The sequence below is a fragment of the Lotus japonicus genome, chromosome 1 (genome assembly GCF_012489685.1).
Source record: "Lotus japonicus ecotype B-129 chromosome 1, LjGifu_v1.2".
NCBI classification, from domain to species: domain Eukaryota; kingdom Viridiplantae; phylum Streptophyta; class Magnoliopsida; order Fabales; family Fabaceae; genus Lotus; species Lotus japonicus.
The window spans coordinates 127,213,902-127,239,772 of record NC_080041.1 but is presented as its reverse complement, the minus strand read 5'-3'; the positions used below and the strand labels follow the sequence as shown (position 1 = coordinate 127,239,772).

Sequence of the window (25,871 nt, the reverse complement as noted above, 5' to 3'; positions counted from 1 at the left end):
CAATTTTTGAAATCTAAGATTTTATTTTTGGTTCATTATGTGTTGTGGCCAAAAGTTGAAGGTTAAATCCTATAAGTTAATTGATTAACATTCTCTAATATGTTAAATCAGCAGCAGGGAGTGAAAAGACGCAACAAGTGTCCTTAAATGTTACTATAAGATGCAGAATTTTGACTTGGATAACAACACATGATTAAAACTATGGTTTGTCTTATTTAATTTTGTTTTACCAGTAACTTTATGATCTTTGTGTTAAAAGAAAATATTATGTCTTTGAACAGAGGTAGCAGTAGAGGTTTGAGGTAGGGATGATGAGAGGATTTGGTAGCTTTGATCTCCACAGGTTCAAACACTGCATTTAAACAATTTTTCTCAATTGGTTTCTGAAAAACCTGTGTTGTTGGTGACATGTTTTCCTTCCGATGTAAACCTATGCTTCCCCTTTCCGGTTAATATGTTGTTACTGATGTTTACCCTGCTTCTTTTGCTTAATGTCGTTTTCCTTTACTTGCAGGAATAATTCATTTAGAGGTATTTTGATTAGTTTTGGTTTCATTCTAATAGTTGTTTTTTATTTCTTTAACATGTCTTAATCTTAATGGTTAAAGATTTTTTGATACCTTTCAGAAGTTTTAATTGCTATTTATATTAATACTTAAATTGGTTTGGTTTAGTTGGTGGGTTGTTATTCGCTCCCTCTATTGATATTTGCTTCCTTTTACTGTGCAAATGGTGTACCCCTTGAGTGAATAAGTTGCAGATGTTTTTTTTTTCATATTGGGATTGGTATTGTTTGATCACTGATGTATGTTAGAAGTTTGGTACATTGTCTATGCTTCTTAATTTGGTGATTTATTGATCATGTCTCATAAATTTTAGGATGAATAGCTAATGATTTATTCTAATTAATCATATTACCTAATGCCTTTACTCTTCATTCGTTCTGATGCATTTGAAAATAATGATTTGTTGTAATTCTTCATTCAAAAGCTAAGGAAGTTTTTTTTTCCTATTTTCTTTTAACTGGAGTTGCTCATATGGGTATGTTGAAGTTCATGAAAGTTGAAGTAGTAGCCATATATCATGTAAAAAGCCACTTACAAAAATGTGCCATTCTTTCAATTTGCTCTTTTATTAGCTTAGGTTCTTCACTCTATCTTTTAAATAATTCTTCTATTTTGTACAACTCATACTGTGCCCCAAGATGCATGTTCTAATCCAATTGATATGCTTTCACTGAACAATCACATGTTCTTAGGAAAAATTCATCTTGAAGTCAAGACTCAAGAGTCAGTCTACCACAAGTGACTATGATCTGAGTGTGTCTTTAACTTATCTCTCTAATGTAGTATTTTCTTTACAATTATTAGTATTAAAATTTGGCAGCACATATCTTAACTTTTTAAAAGAAGCGATGAAAAATCTAATGTTTGTTCATGTAGCTAATTTATTGCCCGAAAACCTCTAGCTACTTGCTTCTCACTGGATTATTCTCACGCTCTATAGTAGGTAAGCAAGTACAAGATGCCACTTGGAATCTACAATCATATCTTTTTCCGGCTACTGTAACATTTTGAAAGAACATTTAGTTTAACACATTTGCAATTAGTTATCTTTGTTCTTTGTGTTCTATTTCTCTTTGTCTCTTAACACATTGCTTTTCTTCATTTAGAGTGATGCAAACCTGGATTTGTTTCTGTAGCTAAAGCATGATGAAAAATGAGGTTCCATTTCATTCTATTTGCTATTTGCTGTCTTTATTGGCTCAGTTTGTTCACTTTATTTTCACAGTGAGTTAAGGTTTGATTCTTTTTCATAAGCCTAATAATTAGTATTTTTTAGCTGTTATTTATGATTATTGCTGGACCAGTTTAAGATTTAATGTGCTACTTTGGTCCAAAAGGAAACTGCTATTTTGGTAATCAGGACTTGATTTTTTAAGCTGTCATGACTCACGACAGTCCTTATGTAGATGCTAATGTTCTCTCAAATTGGATAGTTACGTTACTAACTATTAATTTCTTAGTGATATATGCAGCTTAACAGGATGCTATATTTTGGAGCCAAATGAGAAAAACTTCTTTCTACTTACAAGCCGTTACTCTTAGTTTAGCGTACCTTCCTCAGTTACTTTCACTTTGTTGTGTTTAAATTTATCAACTGATATCAAAATTATCATTATTTCATACATGTGTCGATTGCAATGGTTAGAATTCTCCTTAATTTTTCAATGGCATTCCTCCCTTTTTTTAATGATTACGGTCATTCTTATTAGTCTTAAAAGCTTCATTATTTAGATGCAAGGATCCATGCTTCTCTATATATGAAACTCTTTACTTTATATTCATTTGCCGTTTCGTTTTGTATGCCTATTAGTCTCCACATATAAAACTATGGCAGTAAAGATTGAGATTATTTAATCGAGTTTAATTTTTGAATTTATGAATACTACATTTTTTCTATTCTTACACTAATCTCATATTTCTAGATCATTCTTCCTCTTTTTCTATGTTTATAGAAGTTTTTCCTAAGATTGATTGTCTATGTTGGTGTTGGTTTGATAGCATTACTCAATTATAATTCTCTACACAGTCTACTTTTGTTAGAATTAAGTGATGGTTTTCACAACCTAAGTGAAGTACCATACAAATGAGGAAGATTGTCAATTAAAATATTTTCTCAGCTGGAGTGTGTTCTTGTGGTTGTCGACCTTTGCACATACCCACCTATTTTCACTGTACTGTTAGTAAACGAGAAATTCTTCTCATATGGCCTATTGATACATTAATCAAGAGGGAAAATGTCTATGCTAGCAGAAATTTTTTTGAATGCAGTTTCTAACTTATATGTGAAAAAATAGAAGGCTAAATTTTCTTCATTTTTAATATCGGATAGATGGTGTATTAGAAATTTAGGATAACATTAAACAGTTTCACAACTTAAAAAACATGTTTATAAAATTAAACAGTTTCATAGGTTTTAAATTTTTAGAAGCTTATTGGAAAAAGATTAAAAAAAATTTGAAAAAGATAAAATTGATTTGTAGATAAGTGTAATTTTGTTTCATTGGTTTGTAGATAAGTATAATTTTGTTTCATTAAAATATTAGAAAAATAAAGATAAAAATAAAAGCTTTTAATAAAAGTTAGAAGTTGTTGGTCAATTTTCATCTTTTTATAACTTAAAAGCTAAAAAGCTTCATATTTAAATTAAAAAAAATTATTTTAATTCATGCAAAAGAACTGTAAAATAAAGTTAAAAGCAGCCAATTTTGACCAAAGTCAAAATATAAAGATAAAGTATATATGCACAAAAAATGTTAATCAAGGAACTAAGTTCCCGAATATTTATCAGGATGAACCCTACATAAGAGAACTAAGTGTTGAAACACTCAGCGAGCTGAGCCCTAAATAAGAGAACTAAGTGCCTGAGCACTCAACAGTAGGCCTGTCCATCGGGCGGGTTCGGTCGGTTTCGGGCCCAAAAAGCCCAAACCGAACGAACCCAAGCACATGCAAACTAGGCCCATTTCCGACCATATACAGGTTCGGTTATGTTCGGGTGCGGGTTTGGCGGGTTACGGGTGGGTCGGATGGGTTCAAACGGGTGATGGGCCAGTGACAAAAAAAAACGTTGTTGGGCCTGGACATTTTTATTTTTGCTCTTATTTTCAACAGTTTTTTTACAACTTTTTTGGGATATTTTTGGACAAAGACATATTGGGCTACCAATATTTTTCACAGTCCAAATCAATACTATCTGTTAAAAAAATAAAACTTGACCAAGTGATCAACTAACAAATTATTCTTTCAAAAAAAAAAACTAACGAATTATAGAAACATGTTAAACAGGGTAATAGTTCATTAGTTCCACAACCTGCTGCAATCAAGGAATTTACTTAATAATAGTTACAAATTCAAAGAGCATAGAAACATTTTAAACAAGGTAATAATGGATCATTAGTTCCACAACCTGCTGCAATCAAGGAATGTACTTAAAAATAGTTACAATTATAAATTCAAATAGCATGGCATTAGTTTTTTCAGTGCCACAAATGATTTAAAGACATCAGTTGGATATTTGGTAAGCCTCCTTCAACAAGGCCACTAGATTGTTCCTTCTTCATCTCCAAGTGTCACTTTCATTGTTCCTTGTTTTTTCCATTGCAAGCCCAACCAATTTCATACCTTCCATCTTTCCTTCAACAATGCAAATTGAGTTAATAAATTATAGTATTCATGCAAAGAACAGTCATAAATTCAATTCATAACGACTTAAACTTAAGCTATGCACCACACTTCCATAACAAGTAATCAAACATATTCAAAATTCATAGCTTAACAAGCATACCACAAGTATTGCAAAGAGCCTCTGTTTGAAATGCCAATATTGGTGCACCCTTGGACAGCTTCCATGAAAGACAGTTCCATGAAAGTCTGAAAGAAGAGATCAATAAGATTTTCTACTACAATGCAGACCAACATTTCAATCAAAGACATGATTAACAAAATAGAGGGAAGAAACTTGTAAGGCATTACATGATCACAGAACATCTGCTTAAAGGAATTGAAGCCAAGTCATTCTCGCCCCCAGAATCAGTGCTTTGCTGGTTAATATAAGCATCATGGCCAACCTACACAATCAAGCATCTTAAGTAAATCAAATGATAGAAGGTCAATGGGAATGTCTATTGTGTAATTCAGCTTTACATTATTACCTAATTCATCTTTACATTCCAGCTTGAAGATGGAGTTCCTTACTTGCAACAGCTTCCACAAATGGGGATGTTTAAACTCAACCTAAATTTCAGCAACAAGGTAAGGAAATATTTTAGGAACCAAAATTTCAGCAACAAAACAGATTTTCATAAAGAAATTAGATGATTTACATCATTACAAGGAAAATGAAGTATTGCACTAAAAGAGACAAATCCAGCAATGCAAACAGGTTAAGTGAGTCATGTCTTATACAAGACTCCAAAAAAGCCAAAAAAAGTCATAGAACTGCATAAAATGTCAGAAAAAATCCAAGTCAGAAGTGCATGTTTTAAAAACTGAGAGAGAACTTAAAAATGAAGTAAACACTAAACAGTAACTTACACTTCAATAAATTATCAATCACAGCGCATAGGCTGTGATTGAGATGATTGACCATCATCTCCATCTCCAATTGTTGTTCCAGCAAGTTTTAGCAATTCTTGAAAACAATGACAAACAACGTATAAAATACAAGAGACTGAACAACACAAAAAACTACAAATGATGAATATAATTTGAAAAACATACCAGCCACAATGTTTTCAGATTCTTCAAGCTCATCACTCAAATCAAGATCTTTGAATTGGAAGCGACAAGGCCTCAACCAATTCTGAGTACAAATTAGTCCTTCTGTCATTTCTGCGGAAAGAGAGCTTCTAAATATGTCAATGACCCTACCACCAGCGCTAAAAGCACTCTCTGATGCCACAGTGGAAACAGGTGTGGCAAAAACATCTCTAGCCATCATTGATAATACGGGCAATCGAGAGCTATTATGTTTCCACCACAAAAGTAAATCAAATTTTTCTTCCGACTTCTCAATAGCTTCACCCAAATACCTTTCCAGCTCATTTTTTTCCTCAATTGAATTTTTTTCCTTCAAATGTTGTAAAAAGGCAGCTCTCCTAGCCACGTGTGATGGCGCTTCAGCAGCAACAGGTTTGTCTCCACCTGAACTTTCTTCATTAGCCTGTTGTTTACCCCTAATAGACTGCTCATGTGCTGCCAAATACCAAGAGTACATTCTACCCAGATTTTCCTTGATACTTTCAGACAAGAGCCTCACCAAATTCGGGTTATCAGGATACATCTCTCTAAGAGACCACTCCACATACGTCAACTTGTTACGGGGGTCAAGAATCACACCGAAGTATAGAAGCTGGTTCATATTTTCAACATTACCCCAATATTTATCATACTTCTTCTTCATTTCTTGACCCATTTTACTCAACACAGGATTTGGGCTCGCAATACAATTTAGGATTTCAGTATAAATGAAACAGAGTTGATGAAAGGCAGTATGGATACTTAAATGCACAGATGCTGAAAAAATTTTGGTGGCATCATAAAAAATCTTAAGAAATCTTACAAATGCTCTTGCATTCTCCCAATCAATACTCTTAGGGAGTTAGAGGTTTGTCAAAGTGCAGAACATAGTTACGATCCTCAAACTCAATCTTTTCAAATGCAACTTGCAACTTCTCCGCAGCATCTAGCATTAGATATGTTGAGTTCCATCTAGTTGGAACATCAAGGCACACAAGTTTTTTGGAGGAAATATTGGAAAATTGGATGCACTCCTTAAACTTATTTTTTCTTTGTGATGAAGACCTCACAAACCTAATAGCACCTCGAATGCTATTAATGGAGGAATTGAGGTCTACCAACCCGTCATTTACTACTAAGTTCAAGATGTGAGCACAACACCTCATATGGAGGAACTGTCCATCTAACACAAGCCCATTGAAGTTTTTCAATCTTGTTTTTAAATAAGACACAGCACCATCGTTTGATGAGGCATTATCAACTGTGATAGTGGAAACATTCCTTAGTCCTCAATCCCTCAAAATCTCTTCTATTTTCCTACCTATGGTATCCCCTTTGTGGTTGATAACTTCGGCAAAACTAATGATTCTCTTTTGATAGTTCCACTCATTGTCAATAAAATGAGCAGTTAAGGTCAAATAACCAGTGTTTAGACAAGAAGTCCAGCAATCAGTGGTAAGGGCAACTCTCCTACACTCAGTTCTAAAGAATTTTTTTAACTTCACTTTTTCATCTAGGAATAGTTGGAAACAATCCCTAGCAACTGTTTGCCTTGAAGGGGCAGTAAATTGTGGCTGTAGTGTTCTACACAAAATCTTAAACCCATCACCCTCAACTTTTGAAAATGAATGCTCATCTAAGACAACAAACATGACAACTGCATTCCTACATGCTTTAAGATTGAACCTTTGACTCGCTGCAACCATATCATTACCTTCTCCTGGCTTAAAAGATAGGACTGTTTGACTAGAGTCATTGATAACAGCATAAGGATATTTGGGACAAACTCTAGTATGAGCACCCAGATTTGATGTACCATGAATCTTAGAATCACAGAGATATCTCTTACCACAATAATTACATGCAGCAGTGGGATCTTGAACTTCATGATCAGGCACTCTCGTGAAGTGGTCCCATGAGGGTGATTGTTTTCTAGAACCACTTGCATTTGGCTTCCTCTTCTTACGAGTTTCTGGAATAGGAGGAAGGGCTGGTTCAGCTCTAGCAGGCTCAGCTCCACCAGCTTCAATTGCAACGGCTGGCTGGTTAATCGGCTGATCTCCACGACCTCCTATTGTTTGTTCAGGCACTATGTTAGGCAAATTTTGATTAGGCTACTCCATGACTGTCCCATATCACAAATAACACAAAAAGGTTAACAAAAGTGATTCATAAATAAAATAGAAAATTAGAAACACACTTTGCAAAACAAAGGAACTAGTACTTTTCATTAACAACTTCATAAAACCACCCCATAAAAAACAGAAATAGCATAGCAACAGACTAAGAAACAGAAATCTCATGTTATCACTGTATAAGGTATCATTCACCAAAGACAAATTAACATTTACCAAAGAAAAATTAACATAAAAATTTACACAAAATAAGAAAATAGGCATATCCAAGTGGATTACTAACATGAAAAAACACTGCAATAATCTTAACAATGTTTTGATTACCAACTCCTAAAAGATCTTTGGCTAATTTGTAAAACAGTCCCCAAATCTGCTAGCTTTACCAAAAATTTATAGTAAAAAAGCAAAAGAGGAAAATAAAAGATAGCATGTAGGCTAAGATACTTAGCTGCAGACGTCAAAACAGTCACCAACTAAAATGTTCCAAGACAAAAACTTTTGGCCACCCAAATAAGGAAAAACTTGAGAAGCTCACGTTTTTTTAGAAACAAAGGAGAATATTATTACTAAAAGTTGGAAAAGCATCAGCAAAGTCAAAGTACATAAGATAAAGTGGTATAAAAGACCACTAATAAAACGAGCTAGAGAGAAAAAACAAACAGAAGGGAGAAAATGAGAAACATAACAACAGCCAAGGGAAATAGCAGAAAGAAAAAACGAATGTATATACCATTGTTTCCTCAAATATCTAATTTTTCAAATACCCTAACCCTCACAATCACTACACACACTGATCCTTAGAGAAAATAAAAAAGTCCTCCACCTGCATATATGTTTACTAGAGGAGGGTGGAACTTACTAGAGCAGATCTGCTTCCTTGGTGGGGTGCCAAATTATTCCAGGGATTTAACACGACCTACAAACAAAAACAAACGAGCAAGTCAGATCACGAGCTTGAGAGAGCAGTGAAAGGAAAAGGAAGCAGTGGCCAGCAAGGTCTCACACAGAGAGGGATTGCGACTCACCAAAGAAGAAGATGAGAAGATGAGTGATGGAGGGAGGGCGACGACGCTAGGATTTTTTACGCAGCAGCAACATCCATTCGCTTAGTGAGAGAGAGAGAGAATGAGAGTGAGAGTTCAACGGCAGCTAGGGTTCACACTTCACAGTTTTACTTCTCTTCAGTTGGGCTTCGTGGGTGTCTGGGTGAGTGATAGTGGGCTGATGGGTTCGGTTTTTTTTAAGTATTTCTCTGGTTCGGTCGGATCGGTCGGTCCAGAGCCTAAACCGAAACCGACCGCCCAGACCCAAACGAACCCATTTTTTTCAACCGATCAGACCCGCACCCGAACCGAACCGGCCCAATGAGTGAAAAAATGACCGGTTAGACCGGGTCCGGTTCGGTTCGGGTTTTGTTGGACACCCCTACTCAACAGGGTAAACCCTCAATTAGAGAACTAAGTGTTAGAAACACTCAGCGGGTCGAGCCCTTAATTAGAGAACTAAGTGTTGAAACACTCAGCAGGATAGAGCCTAAACAAGAGAACTACGCGCCTGAGCACTCAGCGGGATAAACCCTAAATAAGAGAACTAAGTACGAAACACTTTGCGGGGTAAACCCTTGATTAGAAAATTATGTGTTAAACACTCAGCGGGGTAGACCCTAAATAAGAGTGCTAAGCGCCTGAGCATCAGCGGGATAAATCTTAAAAAAGAGAATAAAGTGTTGAAGCACTCAGCGAGATAACCCCTAAATAAGAAAACTAAGTATGAAAACGCTCAGCGGGATAAACCCTAAACAAGAGAACTAAGCGCATGAGCACTCAGCCGGATAAACCCTAAATAAAAGAATCAAGTGCATGAGGACTCAACGGATAAACCCTAAATTTTAGAACTAAATGGAAATCGAGTCACAATGCTCGAAACAAACGTGTATTTAGGGTCATAAAGGAGAAGTGAACGCGAAAAATTTTATCTTTTCAATTTTCAAGAGATTGTCATATAAATTATACTCTAAAATCAATATAAAGTTGGCTAAGAAGAAATAACATCCTGAGATTTTCAAAAAAAATTGATTTTCACCATTGAAGCACAACACTCAATCAGATGTTAGTGGAGAAAGTGTGATTTCTTTTTTTTTTTTTTTTGATAGGCAAGTGTGATTTCTTTTGAAAGGTATAAATGGAAATGAGGACTTTCATTTTAAGGTGATGTAAAAGTTCAAGATGGTCAGTATGCTTTGCAATGACCATAAACAAAAGTCAAGGACAAGCACTATCTCAGGTTAGACTTTTCCTTCCGAGGTCCGTCTTCACGCATGGTCAGTTATATGTAGCTCTCTCTAGAGTACGCTCAAGAAAATGTCTTAAACTTTGTATACTTGATGAGGCAAGCAAACAACAGACCAGTACTCTAAATGTAGTGTTTAAGGAAGTTTTTGGAAATGTTTGATGTATACAATACAATTTCAATGATTTATTTCATTTTTCTATTCATATATCTTTACACAAATGACTTATAAACGAATAACTTATTTATTTATTAAAAAATTAAACATAACAAATTCCGTGCAACGCACGGGTTATCGCACTAGTACCATATATGTGTGTGTGTGTGTGTGAGAGAGAGAAGAATGACAAGTTGAAGTCAAAGCTGAAGAGTGCTCTCGAGATAACACTGCAGAATTTTCCATGGACTAAGATAGTTATCTTTTAAGTCCCATGAAATAGAATCAAAGAGCAAAATTTCCCGAGCAACCAATATCTTCACTCCACTTTTCTCAGCACCATCCCTAAGATTCTTTGAGAAATCAGTCGTGATATTATGCTCTTCACTCTGCTTCTGAAGATTTTGCGCTTGTGGCACGTCGTGACCTTCAATTTGGGAAACTTCCCCTCCATATAATTTATTTTCTTTACGAACAATTGTGTTTAAAGTTAAAATTTGAGCTCGTAATAGCCATTTTATTTCATTGAATGATTGACGATAATTCCATAAGTAAAGAAAAGCAGCAGAGACCATGTGACACAAAGAAGATTATGTTGTAAGAAGGAAAAAACAAAGCCAGATTTCTCAGGTTAAGAACATGTCCAGTCCAGAACAAATCAAACATGAAAAACACATGAAATGAACATATTTAGAATTTCAAATCGAGCACATGTACAGGAAATTGGATTATATTAAGATATAAGAAAAAAAAAATGGAGACTAGCTCCTTCAAATTGAGGTAGACCTCTATCATTTCCCCTACTCAAGTTGAATCAAACCATAGAATCACTGAGAGGGACCTAAAATCTACCAAGCAATTAGAGAGATGGAGAAACAATGGACCATGATAGCGTCGCTGCCAATGTCTCATCGTCGACAACAAACATGCTCAAAATCTTCCACTCATCGACGCGACCCGTATTTTGTTGTCTCTGGTATTTTCCTCAGCTGGAGTGCTCGACTCAGCACCCTTACCGTTGTTTTAGATCTAGATCTCAGATTAATTCTAAGTGACAAAAATGAAAATAACTTGATATTACTAATTTACCCTTATACAATATTTTAATATTTACTTTTTAAACAATAATAGATATTAGTTAAGAATATATTTACTTTTTGAAAATATTTTAATAATTAGACATTTTATTTTTGGAAACATATATCTTATCTAATATGTTTCTATTTATTTTTATCAATGTTAAGAAAACCGGACCGGTCATCGAACCGGTCGAGGCACAGGTTCAAGGTTCAAAGGTCGAACGGGGTCAAACCGGGGTCCGACCGTAGTAATATAAATAATACATTACATATATATTCATATAGATAGTATATGTTATTTTTGTGAATAATGAATAGATTATTAATAGAATATGATAAAATTATTTTTTATTAAATATAAAAATAGAGAATATAATATTACATTTACAAAAATTATTACTTAGTTTATGTCTATATTAAAATAAATATAAATTAATGTCATTAATATATACATACTTGTAAATGTATTTTTCTTCTATAAAATAATTAAAAGTAATAATAAAATAAAATATATATTAATGCTAGATAAATATAAACGAAATATATGTTAAGTAATATGCATATATTATTAAAAATTGTCACTTAAATTAAATATGTGCATTAATTACCCAAAAAAAAAAATATGTGCAATGAATAAAAGATTTGTTTCCTCAATCTTTGTGTATTTATAATAAATATAAAACTATGCACTATTAAACACAAAAGAACTTGTGGCCTAATGGAATACAACTCTTTTTAGAACTACAAGGTTCAAACCATAGTGAAGACAAAATTTGTTTTAAAAATAATTTTTTCAAAAAAACCGTTGACCCGTTGACGGCCGATTTTGACCGGTTCACCCGTCCAATGTCCGGTTCAATAATTACCGGTCCAATTACCCTGACCGAACCGGCCACCTGCACGGTTCCCGGTTGAACCGGACGGTCTGGTCCGGTTTTCTTAACACTGATTTTTACCATCACATAAACGTCTCGAACTCGGTATTAATGATTGAATGTTTCTTAGAAAAAATAAATATCATTCAATATATTTAGTTATTTTATTTGTAATATTTCATTAATAAAATATATTAAAGCATAGACACGGTGAAAATTATAAATAAGGGGTATATAAGTCTCTTCATCATTGTCCCACCCTCATATGACTTTTTCTTGTAAGGTTGGGGGAAAATTGATACTCAACTATTTACCATCACTTTTCCTTCCCCTCTATTTTTCTGTCTCTGCCAAACATCGCAAGATTCTACTTTCCACTCAATATTCATCCTACATACTTCCATCCTCACAAAATTCCCCTAAACAAACAAACAGAGCATTAAACTTATTATAAAATTAGTGGGTAGCTTGACAATTTTTTAATCTTAGTTTCATAAAGTATCATGTTTGAGTCGAAAACACCCACCATCATGGCGTATAACTCTCTTAATAAGTTAATAGGATTTTTTCAGCTACAATACTCAAACTCGAGACGCGGAGAATCAAATCTATACCATTTGAACTCGTGAACCAACCACCCGTTGTGGTAACTGTCAATTTTGAAACTCAATTTTTTTTTTTTTTAAATATGAAGGGTTAAATATGTTTCTGGTCCCATACACCTAAATTTAAAATGGTTTCTGAATTTTTTTCTCTTTTTATTTCTTAAAAATTTATTTGATTTTAAACGTGTTAAATTTAGTTTATGTGAAATTTTTACCTAGTCACTCTCACTCATATACTAAGCTTCTACCTATTTCTTTCACATTTGCTTTAGTATTTCAAAATTTCCTTCCATCATATTTACTCATTTTCCTTTTCAAAATCCAAAAATTAATCTCAACCCATAAACTTTACCATCTTTCATCTTCAAAATCCAGACATTCTCTTCTCCTTCTAATACCACCAACCCCCCACCCTCTCCTCACCTCACCCAACACCAAGATTGAACTTGAAATACAATCTGAAAGTAGAAATTTATCATTTATCATTAAACAAGGGAAGAAAGTAACTGAACTTTTCAAATTCACTATTTTGCACTTTTTCAAATTCACTATTTTGCACTTTTCAACATGGGCCATTTTTTTCATTTACAAGATGGGCTAGAATAAAGTAATTGCAAGGGCCAAATCATGGAAATTGATTTTTACACTTTTATTTTATACTACTCACACATTTTATTATTTTCTAAAACAAATTATTCCAACAAGTAACATTATCATCAAATTTCAAAAAAAAAAAACATTATCATCAAATACACACCAACTTCATTCATAATTATGTACCAAAAAAAAACTTCATTCATAATTGAAAAATCTCTTCTCCTAATTCATATTTTTAGATGAGATTAATTTTTATGCACTGATCTATCCCTTAAAAAAAAAGTTTTACACTATCATTTAATCACATTCTTCCATCTTAATTACTAGGTCATAATTAATTTTGAATTTAACAATATTTAAAACAAGAAATGGACAATTATGATTGAATGACTGTGTAATATTTTTTACACTGTCAGTAAACAAATTGATTTCTTTTTACATTTTTCTCTTATTCAAATTTTTATATTTTTGTGACAGTTGAGAATTAAACTGTTGTTGATGAAGATACAATTCTTATGTTAAAACTGTCACTAGAAATACTCAACTCAAATCTAATGATAAGTGTCTGTGAAAAAGATTCATGTCATGAAATATAGGGATGAGAAAAATGAAGTAATAGTGTCAAATCAGTACTAATTTTGATAGATTAGACAATTGAATCTAAAATGGATCATTGGACATTAATGAGAATGAGCGTAGTTTTTTTTTTTTTTTTTTTTTTTTGAGGAGCGTAGGTTAAACCATTCTCAAATATATAATGACAATAACAAAAATTTAAAAATAAATATAATAACAATGTAAAAACTAAAAAGTCTATATATATGTGTAACATATTACATATACATATTAAGAGGACTAATTTACCCTTAAATAGTGGTAAAAAAAAATTAAAAAGATATAGAGATAAAGATAAAAATATATGTAAATGAATCAAGTCATTTTAATAAATCGTAGAATTTATCCATAAATTGCTTAATTCATTTTAAGGAATTGTAAAATCTTTTTTCACGAGTACAATTCAAGCAGGCATCAACAACTAATATATTAATCCATAAATGCCAATAAGGAATTCATACTTGCTTTGTGCAAAATTAGTAATACATAGCTAATTGAAGAATGCAACATAAAAATTTGGAGGTGTAGTTGATACATTGTTCAAGTTCTTCATCATCCACAACTAATTAAAATCTAACTTCTAATTGTGAGGACAAGGTGAAATCAAACTCTCAGACTCAATGTATAGATCCTTGATCAAAACAGGGGTGATGTCAAGACGAGGCCTCCTGGAAGTGCCATTTTTGTAACTATAAACATCCAGTTGCCGAAGGGAGTGGAAGAGCAGTTCATCATCCTCCAAAACACAAAGGGAATGGTTACCCACATTAAAGACAAAACGTACGGAGCAGAAGTCAAGAGGAAAGCTGAACAATTTGGTCCATGACTCATTATTTCCATACTCGTTCATAATCCAAAAATCCCAATTAACAAGTATGCACAAGCAATCTCTCATGATATCCATGGCCAAGCCGCGGACCTCTATTCCACCATAATCAGGCTGCAAAAGTTCTTGATAGGACTCCTTCCCCAAATCAAGAGAAGTGATACCCTGCCTAAGATTGAAATTGAGGGCATCATCACATGCCAACCAATTAACTGCACCACTCAACACTTTTCCAAATTTTCCAAATTCACAATAGGGGATATCAGGGAAATTGTCAATCCTTCTCCAAGAATTAGAGCCCAAAGTATGAACCATGGCACGAGTTTTGTAACCGCCTGCAGGACATTCATAGTAAAAGATCACGACCAGCTTGAAACTGTCAGAGAGATGATCGTAACCAAACCCGTACGAATGAAATTCCCGTCTATCACGATATTCTTCTAACAGTGGCTTTTTCAAAGGCGTCAATTCCCACAATTTTCTAGTAGAAGGGTTCCACACGACAAAAGAATGATGGAGTTCAGAGCTGAGGTTGTAACAACAGATGATGCCATCGCATGAGCCAATGATCTTACCATATTTCAGAGGGCTATCCAGTTGTGTGGCGCCGGTAACCACATCTTTGAGAACGGAGGAAAGCGGGTAAGACATGAAATTTTCCTCGCGCATGCGTCCGTCTATGATGGTTAGGTGGAACCTTATGAGGAGGAAGTGACGGTTGAACCGACCAAGGTGCCTTCTTGCGAATTTGGGATCAGAAATCAGGGAATTCCAGGTCTTACATACGCACCGGAGTTGCAAGAGGAACTTCACCGGAAACCTGCATATGATTTCTTCCACAATCTCAATTGGAAGGATTGGCTGCAGCGGCAGTACCCCATCGGAGTTGCCGTTCGAATTGAGTGAAAGTAAGCTTAAAGAAACTGCGTCATCTTGGTCACGTCCTTGTGCCGCCATTTGCATGTGTTTGTAGAAGATGTAATTGTGACAACCTAAACCTGTTCCTATGATCTTGTAACCTCAACCCTTGCTATTCCTAATTTCCACGGCACCTTGCCTTCAATATGTTTTGCCATCTATATTTTCTCTCAAAGTAAGTTAGAACTTTATAAGATATTTGATGCTTAATAATTGATAAAATCAAATAACCAATTATTGTTTTTTTTTAACTCAACCAATTATTGTTAATCAGATAAAATATGGCCAGATAATTTCTCCGTGTAAGTTTCAAAAAAAAAAAAATTCTCCGTGTAACTACCTCTTTTTTTTTTTTTTTTTAAAGTGTGTAACTACCAATACTGATTGATCTATTAATTATGATTGTCAAAATTTCAAATTTACAATCTCAAGTCTCAAGTGATATAATTTCAAAATTTTCAATCTTAAATGATACAAATTCATTCCTAACGCAAATGATATAACTTAACCATACAAACTAATTGTTAGAGTCTCAGATTCGCTAGAAAAAAGAAATGTGACCAAACAAGTGCTTATAAAGGGTAGAGCACCCCCAACTTCTGAACTAGCTTTTAGGTTTACCCTAATTCTAATAATTAATGATTTAAAAAAAAATATTAGATTGTCAAAAATTCAACAATTAAGAAACCAACCGTGAATCTTCATAGTGATGATTTTAGGAATAACACACTAGCTACACCAAATCTTTTTCCATTTGGTTAACCAACTAATTCCACACCACTAGGGATGGAAGTAGGTCAGGCTGCCGACATGTGCCTATAGCCTAACCTACGTCAAGCTTAGGTCAGGCCAAATTGCTAAATAGATAAGGTCAAGACTTTTTTAAAAGCCTATTTAGTTAAAAATGTCAGGCTTGGGTCACACAAAAAGCCTTACAAACCTAACAGGCCGGCCTATTTAAATAAATAAATATTTATTTTATTTTTTATTAGATTTTTATTATAATATTTTTTTTGATACATCGGAAAATGACAAAGCTAAACAGAAACTAAACAACAACTAAGACATCCATTAGGAGGATGATGTCTAACTCAGGTGGAGGTGACGATATCAGCTGGAAACTAGGCTCCGGAAGATGACAGGCTTTCTTCGCGAGCCAATCCGCCACAACGTTCTCCTCACGAGGGACCCAATAGCAATCCACTCTCCAACTCCGATATGGTTTAACTCTCTTTAGAAAATGACTACTGACTTATAATCATATTATTCTATTTTAAATCATTAGTTTATAAGTTTGTTGACATGTTTACAAGTAAATTTTCCAGTTTTCTTAAATGTATTACAATGAAACAGACTTTTAAATAGATTTTCAGGCCAAACCAGGCTTCCAAATAGACAGGCAGGCCTAAAGAAAAGCCTTTGACAGGCTACAAGTCAGGCTCAGGCCTTGAATATTTTAAGTAGGCTCGGCCTATTTAAGTAAAGCCTAGTGAAGCCCAGTCTACTTCCACCTCCACACACCACCATATGAATAAGGTAGAAATTAAAGATATGAATAAATAATATGATAAAATTAGACTTAAATATGTTTTCGATCTCTAAAAAATAAATCAAGGTACTTTAGCTTAAGCCTCTTAATTTTTTTTAGAAAACACCCCTATTTCAAAAAAATACTGATTAATATGGGGTCTAAACTAAAAAACCATGATTTTAGAGGGACCTAAAACCATGAGGTCCCTCTAAAATCATGATTCTTTGGTTTAGATCCCTTTAAAATCATGATTCTTTAGTTTAGGTTTCTCTAAAATCATGATTTTTTAGATTAGGTCCTCTAAAGGATGGAAGGTGACGACAGAAGCTGAAACCTCAGTATTATTTTTCATTTAGGAGCATTTTTCAAAAAAATAATAATTTAGAGGGGCCTATACAAAGAACCCTGATTTTAGAGGGACCAAAAACATATTTAAGCCTAAGATTAAAAGAGAAAGATAGAAAAAAAATGTGTGGAAAATAAGATAAAAAGAAATAGAGGTGTGAATAAATTGATACACATTTATCATCTTTTTCACCTATTCATTCCGGCTGTCATATCATCGATTGTCACACACTCACACTCACTTATCACTAATAGATTTTTTTTTTATCCAGTAATTACTAAGAATTTAGATTATATTCTTTTCTACTTTCTATTTTTCGTTATTTTTTTTAATAGGCAAATGTTAGTTGTTAGTAATTACAAATGCTCCTCCTCAGGGTTCGAACCATAGACCTCCATCTCCAACACCTATATCTACCTTTAGCTCAACCAAGTGAGCTACACATATATTTATTCTCATATGATAACTCAGGTGGTAGGAGTTTGAGGATATTGAGTTGGGTAAGGAAATGTATAATTTTTTTTTTTAAATAAAAATAACATATCTTTTACTCTGGCCAAAAGTAACAAATTCAGCCTAAATCAAAACAAATGATATGACATACAAATAATCTCAAACAAAAAGCCACACAACAAGAATAAAATATATAGTTTATATAACGGTTCTTGCTTTAGCATAACCATTTGTTAACTGTGTAGGTTATGATCAGGTATTATATACAAAGAAAGAAATGTTATGGAAGAGATACGATTATGCTTTTGTAAGTGAGTTAAAGGAAAATAAGAGAGAAAGAAAAATTGTAATTGTAATCTACGACACCCTCCGGTCATTATTATAAGCAAAAGTTTGCTTTCTAGATACATTGACCACATACATCATTTATTCAATGTATTTAGAAAGCAAACTTTTGCTTATAATAGTGATCGGAGGGTGTAAGTCTTAAAAAACATGTTTTTTGTTGGAAAAAAATCCTAAACGCTAAGGTTTGATATGAGGTTGTTGACTGATGATGGAAGATGAAGAAGAAATAGGAAATCTTCAACAACAAAAAAACCCTAAAAAAAAAACCCTACCGATTTAACTCTTCTTTCACAATTTCTGCGTGAAAGTAAGTGAGACCTTCCATAAATGGACCTAGGAGATGCTACCAAATGAAGATTCCCAACACAAAAAGGTAACCTAAGTTATACTTTCAAAGGAAAGAATAGGTTTTTACAAAATCAAACTATTTGGAGCAAATTTTTTCATAAAAAGTAAACTGAAGAAATAGGACGCAACATTTCTGTTCCATGACCCATGTATCCAAATAAAGCAAAGTTAGGCAAATCGAAGTATGCAAAGAGCAGAAGAACATTGGAAATAGGTACAAGACCTCTATACATGACCATGACACACAACAAGAGTTGGCAGATCTTTCCTCATTCAAACAAGGTCTATTTGTTTAAGTTATGCTTCTATTCTACCCTTTTGTGGAAACGCTAGACAAGATGAATAACATGCTACCCATTAATGAGCTTTCAAAATAAAAAAAATGGTACCCATTAATGTATCTAGAGCGATCTAGCAACAAAGTTGCAACACACTCCAACACACTTATTATAACTTTTTTAAAAACTCAATATATTTCTCTCTCTTTTCTTAAAAAAAAATATTAACTTTTATAAAAATAAATCAATTACAATAAATATATTAAAATAGGCTCATAGAAAAATTAAGTGCTCAGTTGATAAAGACAAATTACTATACTTCATAAGTTTATGCGTTTGATTTTCGCTGTTAATGCGAAGACTGTGTTGGTGAGTGGTCTATTAGCACCTATATAAGCGACTCGTAATCATGGAAGCTTGTACTGAACCATGAAATGCATTCTTAAGAAGTGTATAATATGCGGGTAAACTCATTATCCAATCTCCTATACGACGTCTTACATACTTAATACGCTTATAGTGGAGTAAGAGATTAATCTGACAACTATCGGTTCGCCGGTCAGATCAAGTTAAAACCAAAAAATAGTAGTAGTAGTAGACTGATGATGATGAATCTAACCCCGTCCATTTGCATTGACTTGAAACCAATCTGACCCCTAACTTTATCCCTCACATTCCTAATCCAACGGCTGCGATTTCGCACCACAACCCTTCACCCATAGATTATAAACAACAAAGAATCTCACTCACTCTCTCAACTCCCTCACTCGCCACCTCCATTCTCCGCTCCCAATCTCCGATCTGCTCCAACAACACCATTTCAATTTCCACCCCTTCTCTCCCTAACCCAATCTCGTTCTTCTCTCTCACCAATTTCTTCGGGTTTCGCGCAACACCATCACAAAAAAACCCTTTTTTTTAAACCCCACTTCGTTTTCTAGGGTTTTCGCACTCTCACTGTTCTCCTGGATCTGCCAGAAGCGCTGCATGTTTGTTTCGTAGTCTCGCGTTGAACTACACACAATCAAAATGGCGTCTTCGTTTACGGGTTCTGTTAGTGCTGCCCAGGTAAAAAAAAGATTCATTTTTTTCGTTTTTATTTGCTAATTTTTGTTGTTTCATGCTTTTGCTAATTTTTTGTTGTTGTGTTAGTGCTGCCCGGGTAAAAAAAATTGATTTTTTGTTGTTTTGATTTGCTAAATTTTGTTTTTTTTATGCTTTTGATTCTATGGTTTCAGGTGGGTTCCTACTTTGTGGGACAGTACTATCAAGTTCTTCGCCAGCAACCAAGTCTGGTTCATCAGTTTTACTCTGATTCCAGCAGCATGATTCGTGTGGATGGAGATATCACAGAGACTGCACCTGATGTGCTGGTATAATCTGCTAACTCTAACATATTTTCACTTTTTACTTCTGTTAATTTGATTTGTATCGATCCCGTTTTGTCCTAACCGTGTTTAAGGGTGCTGGGTCATGAAAGTTCTGTTTTTTTATTTGGGGAGTGATGGTTTTAGCTGATCTGTGTTGTGGGGGGACTGTTAAGGGAAAGGGGATAATTGTGTGAAGGTTTATCTTGAACATGTTTTAGTGTTTTTGGTTAATTTACTGATTGCTGATCAGGTTAGAATTCTCTGTCGTGCAGCAAATTCATTCGATTGTCACTTCGCTGAATTTTTCGACTATTGAGATCAAGACAATCAATTCCCTTGATTCCTGGAATGGGGGTGTGCTTGTGGTGGTCTCGGGCTTTGTTAAGATTAAGGATGTCCACAGGAAGCGGAAGTTTGTTCAGACCTTCCTTCTCGCCCCTCAGGAGAAAGGTTACTTTGTGCTGAATGATATATTTCATTTTGCCGATGATGGAGTAACGCACCCTAATACCGTGCCGGTGGAATCAGAACAATATGACACAGAACCACATTATGTACCTGCTTCTCTTGCCGAGCCACCTGGTAAATTGACTGCCAAATGATGTTTTTCAATTTTCTTCTGACTAGTTTTACAGGAAATCATTGTTATGCGGGCGTTGTTTCATTGTTTGTACTAACATGTACTGACAAGATTCTTGGTCTGTGCATCCTATGGCCTTTAATTTAGTAACTGTGTTTGTCGAATTGTTGGATGTAGCATGATTGGTTTCCTGGTGGCAATGCTTTTGAACCCGTTCTGTGTACATTTTTATATTCTTAAAAGCTGCATGCTTCTGTGATGAAGTTTGAGGTTTCTCATAGTCATTCTTTGTGATCACTCATTCTTGTATTTTAAATGCTTGGGCGAATTTGGATGCTGAGTCTGTTACTTTTGCAGCTGCACACTATGATTTAGAGGAAGAAGCTAGGGAGTATGTCGACTCAGTCCATATAGATGATGATCTTGTGGACAAGTATAGTCTTCCTGAGGAGCAGCAGCAGCTACAAGAAGATTATGAAACTGAATATGTGGTGGAGGAAACTCCTGCACAAGAGGCACCTCCACCAATTCACAGCGTTGCACAGACCACCCATGAAACACCTGTTGCTTTTGTGGAAGAGTCTTTTGAGGAGCCTGCTAAGAAAACTTATGCATCTATTGTAAGTAAAACTTCCATCGTTTGTGTGTGTGTGTGTGTTTGGCAACCTACTAGTTGTCTTGTTGTGATTTTAGATTTGACCCACTGTTAGTGGAAAATATTCAAATCACTACACTACTTGTATACAGAGCACCACACCATTGGAGTAACAAATATTTTTATTTTGAGGGTAATAAGTAGTTCCCTTGCAATTGAAGTTTAAAATATTCTTTTTAGTAGTTCTTCAGATTTTCAATGTACCAATTTCTTGCAATCAAGAGTTTGTTTGTGTCTAGTGAAACTTTTTGATCTCCTAGGGATGTAAACTTGTGGCAGAGCTGCTAGTTTTCATTTGACAGCATTCATGGATGGTTTTGAGTGTAGGAAGAATCACTTTTGGTGGCCTTTTAAATTTCGGAAAAAAATCTAAACAGGATGGGAGGATAATATCATGGGTTTTCAAGTAATGGTTTCCTTTTGTCAGATGTCGTTGCTTTGAAAGTTCCTTTTTTTTATTTTAGCTTCTCTTCAATGAAATGAGACATAAAATATTTGAAAATTGTTAACTTTTTGTCCTTTTGTTGTACGTCTTTCTTAAACTGGAAGAAGAAAAATTGTGCATTGTTGCTGTTTTACCTAAACTTACGATGTTACAATGAATTTGCAGTTACGAGTTTCCAAAGGGCAATCAGTGTTGTCAGCTGCTCCACAACAAGCCCCCCAATATACTTTCAAAAGTGCTCCTCCTCCTCCAGAGGTAAATCACGTAGCACAGCCTGCTGTTCAACAGTCAAGTTCTGCTTCTGCGTATATTCCTGAATCTGGGGCTGAGGCAGCTGAGGAAGGCTATGGAGGCTATGGACTACAAGAAGAAGGTTTAATTTATGTTCCTGATATGATTGTTTTCCTTGGCATATTTGGTGTCTGTATATTTTTACTATTTGTTTATGTCAATAATATGGGGACATTTTTTTATTCATTCATCCTTCTAGGCGATGTCTTGATTTTAGCCTTTGTTACCTGGTCAGTGACAGCTGTTACTTTTAATACGGTTGTTCTACTTGTGGAAAAATATTACAGAAAAGAACTCTCCAGGAAGAGACATCTTAGGTTTTGGGGCATATAACCTCTTGATCCAAAGGAAATTAGGAAATTAAATTCTAGTACTATTTATGTTAAAGTTGATGCCCTATTCTTCAATTATAGAAGCTGCATTTCTGTAACATAGTAACATGACATGCATCATTTAAGGTTTTGTAGTCTGAAAACATCAGATTGATTTCTGATCTATAATTTTCCAGGTGAAGTAACTTCTGTCTATGTGAGGAACTTGCCTGGTGATGTTACTGAAAGTGAAATTGAGCAGGAATTTAAGAATTTTGGCAGAATTAAGCCAGATGGAATATTCATTAGGGTTCGACAGGTATCTCCTCTGGTTTCATAAAACTCAATGCTCAGTTATCAAACCATGGAAATAAAAATGTTAAGCTTAACTAGAGTTTGATATATACAGGAAATTGGAGTTTGCTATGCATTTGTTGAATTTGAAGACATCATTGGTGTTCAAAATGCACTTCAGGTTTGAAGTTATTTTATTTTATTTATTTTGTTTTTGGTGTGTAATTATTTATTCGATTAATGTAATTATTCAGCATCTTAATAAACATAGAATATGGTCAAGATACTGGATCTATATACTGGATCTATTTGTTGTTGATTTGCTGGCTCTGCTGTGTTATAGCAAATGTACAGCAAGAATTTTTTCCCCTATTCTGTACAGCGACAACGTCTCTTTGTTTTTTCATTTGACTTATTGTCATTGTCAGGTGTTTTCAAATGGCTATGGTGTAAAACTGGTGTAGTTTTATTTTGTATTCTTATACCATGGTTCAATTTCCACGTTTATTTGTTAGTGCTTTTACGTTAATATGTCGATGTGGTTTCATCATTGAAATTTGTACTGCAAATGAAATCAAGCATCAATAGCTAATGCTGCTTCACCTATTGTCATGAACTGTCATGTTATGCTGTGTCCATATTATTCTCTCTTCTCTCTCTCAACATGATTTCATGCTTCATGCCAGCCCTCGTTATGTACTGTTTTGTAGGCTTCACCCTTACAATTGGCTGGAAGGCAAGTATACATAGAGGAGCGAAGGCCTAACAGTGGCAGTGCAGCTCGCGGAGGAAGTATGTCCTGTGTTTCTTTACTATATCTATTACGCTTTCAAACATTGATGCTAAGTTTCGTGTCTTTTAACAAATAGTTGTTCAGAAAGCTTTGTAATAAGTTTTATGACTGTTTGCCATTGCTTAAATAGCTAACATGTAAGTGTGCAATACCGTTTAAGCACTCAAGAGAAGCACCCAAACTTGTTTGTGTACTGTGAATGTGCTTCTGAAGTGTGAACCATGAGCAATGAGCATGCATTTAATAACATTTTGCGGTAAAAGAAGCACACTTGAGCAACACCTTATGTCACTCCTTGTTTCTGGTAGCAGTTCTTGAAATCTGAAGTGACATCAAAGAAGAGTAACAATTAGGAGAGGAAAAACCTAATATGGGTAGTGGATAGAACTGGTGTGAAAATATGGTTGAATTTGTAATGGAGTTGAAGTTGTTAAAGGAAGAGAAATGCTAGCAACACACTCTTTTTAAATATCAAAATTAAAAATCATGACCATAGTGTGTTGCTAGCATTTCTCTTCCTTCAAATATTGCTAGCATCCACTCTTTCAACACACTCTTTTTAAACACCAAAATTATGACCATAGACTTTTACTTGAATAACTTCAGAGGATACATATAATTTTCAATATCAGTACCACAGTTTAACCCAGAGTGGATGACTAAGAATATTTGCAGTATTGAAATTTTAATGCTGTTAATATTTACTCTAGTGTTCAAAAAATAACATGGTCATATCTGACTTGATATGGGATATAGGATTTTTGGCCCTCTCATGTGTTCTATAGGTCTATGCCCATAATTTTGGTTATCTGAGCTTCTGAGGTAGGTATGCAAAGATACAGGAGTTGTTTTCAGCTCAAATTTGGTACTTTATACGAGCTTTAGTTATATGCTTGATTTCTTTCTTGATGAAATTTCTATGTCGTGTATGTAAATATTTGGGATTAGTATGTATAATGAAAATTTAAATATTTTTTAGTCTTTATTTATTTATAAAGTGTTTTGTCATTTCTGTTTTCGGATGAAAATAGGAAATGGCATTGTTATACTAATATCAATTTCCTTTTGGTGTTTTGGTGATTGATGTCCATTCCCTTGTATTGATCAGGAGGAAGGGGAAGAGGCAGAGGCGGTTATCCAACAGATGCTCCAAGAGGACGTTTCGGCGGAAGGAGCTTGGGGAGGGGTAGTTATCAGGATAGAGGTGATGGTTATCAACAGCGTGATAGTTATCAGCAGCGTGATGGTTATCAGCAGCGTGGTTCACGATAGGAAGATGTTGTAAAATCATGCACGAAGGTGTTATTCAGGGTCTTAATCAGTTATTTAAATCTGAGCTTGATGTTGGTTTTTAATGCAGAACATTTTCTTCCGTGGTTTCATCATTTTGGGTGTCTTTTTGTAATTTTCTGAGTTAAAGCTGTTGAGACTTCACCAGTTTGTTTTGCCAGTGTAGATCAGTTGTTCCCTTGAATGCTTTTATTATGCCATTCAGGTGGAAATTTTGGTTATTTATTTTAGCCCAATGTCAGTGATTGTGAGGTTCTTTTAATGAGAAAAAGGTGTTGAAAGGAAAAACTGATCTAGACATCAATACAAGAGGTTGTGCTGAATTGTCAGAGCATTTTTGTATGCTTTTGTTTTCCTATGGCTTGTGCAGAACATAATTTTGATACTACCGTTTTGGTTGTATTTTCTAATTTTGTTTGCATCATTGATAATGGCAACAACTAACAACCAGACCTTTTCTTTTAATCACATTTTCCATCTTAACAACCTAGCTGTATAGTTTGATCAAATTCTTGCTGTAATATTGCTTCCATTCCTCATTTTATTGTAGTTTTCTGATACATATGATGGTTGCTAATATAATGAGATTGGTTGGTAGTATATGTAAACTATAAAGCTATGTTTGGAAACACCAAGGCAAACAAATGTTGAAACATTAACATGTATTTCAAGATTAGAGTGAATGAATTTTTTCATAGATTAAGATGAAATTGTTTGTTACATTTAACTATCATTCGAATAGTGAACTCTTTGTAGATTGAGATTTTTTCTTCTTGTTTATGATTTCTGTGAATTTTTCATCTTGTGTGATTTCAGTCCATGTTGTAATTGTATATCGCACTTTATAAAGCATTAACATGTAAGACCATGAGCCTGGATGCAACCAAAGAATATTTTTTAGAGCTTATCTAGTGCATGTTTTAGTAGATAAGCTTTGTTAAACGGGATCTATGTTCTCTACTAATTGCAAACTGGTTGGGATGTTTCTTCACTGAACATTGACAACGCCCTCCACTAGTTGCAATCTGGTTTGTAATGTTTCTTCACAGAAAATTGATTAGCAACGCCGATATCTTGAGCGTGTGTGGAGCACTTGCAAAACAAATTTCTTCTTAGGCATTCCTTGTTCAGATTGACCT

General features: G+C 34.4%; 2 protein-coding genes across 2 annotated transcripts; one reads left to right on the top strand and one right to left on the bottom strand.

Moving 5' to 3' along the window:
- Positions 1-14,235: 14,235 nt before the first annotated feature.
- Positions 14,236-15,438, bottom strand: LOC130724843 (F-box/kelch-repeat protein At3g23880-like). Its single transcript, XM_057576115.1, has one exon. The coding sequence runs from the start codon at positions 15,436-15,438 to the stop codon at positions 14,236-14,238; it is 1,203 nt and encodes a 400-aa protein (XP_057432098.1).
- Positions 15,439-19,443: 4,005 nt separating this feature from the next.
- Positions 19,444-25,055, top strand: LOC130730490 (nuclear transport factor 2). The gene is made up of 9 exons (XM_057582514.1): positions 19,444-19,771; positions 19,942-20,076; positions 20,346-20,655; positions 21,011-21,273; positions 21,919-22,126; positions 22,553-22,674; positions 22,765-22,830; positions 23,360-23,441; positions 24,551-25,055. The coding sequence occupies exons 1-9, from the start codon at positions 19,733-19,735 to the stop codon at positions 24,712-24,714; spliced, it is 1,389 nt and encodes a 462-aa protein (XP_057438497.1). The 5' UTR covers positions 19,444-19,732; the 3' UTR covers positions 24,715-25,055.
- Positions 25,056-25,871: the final 816 nt, after the last annotated feature.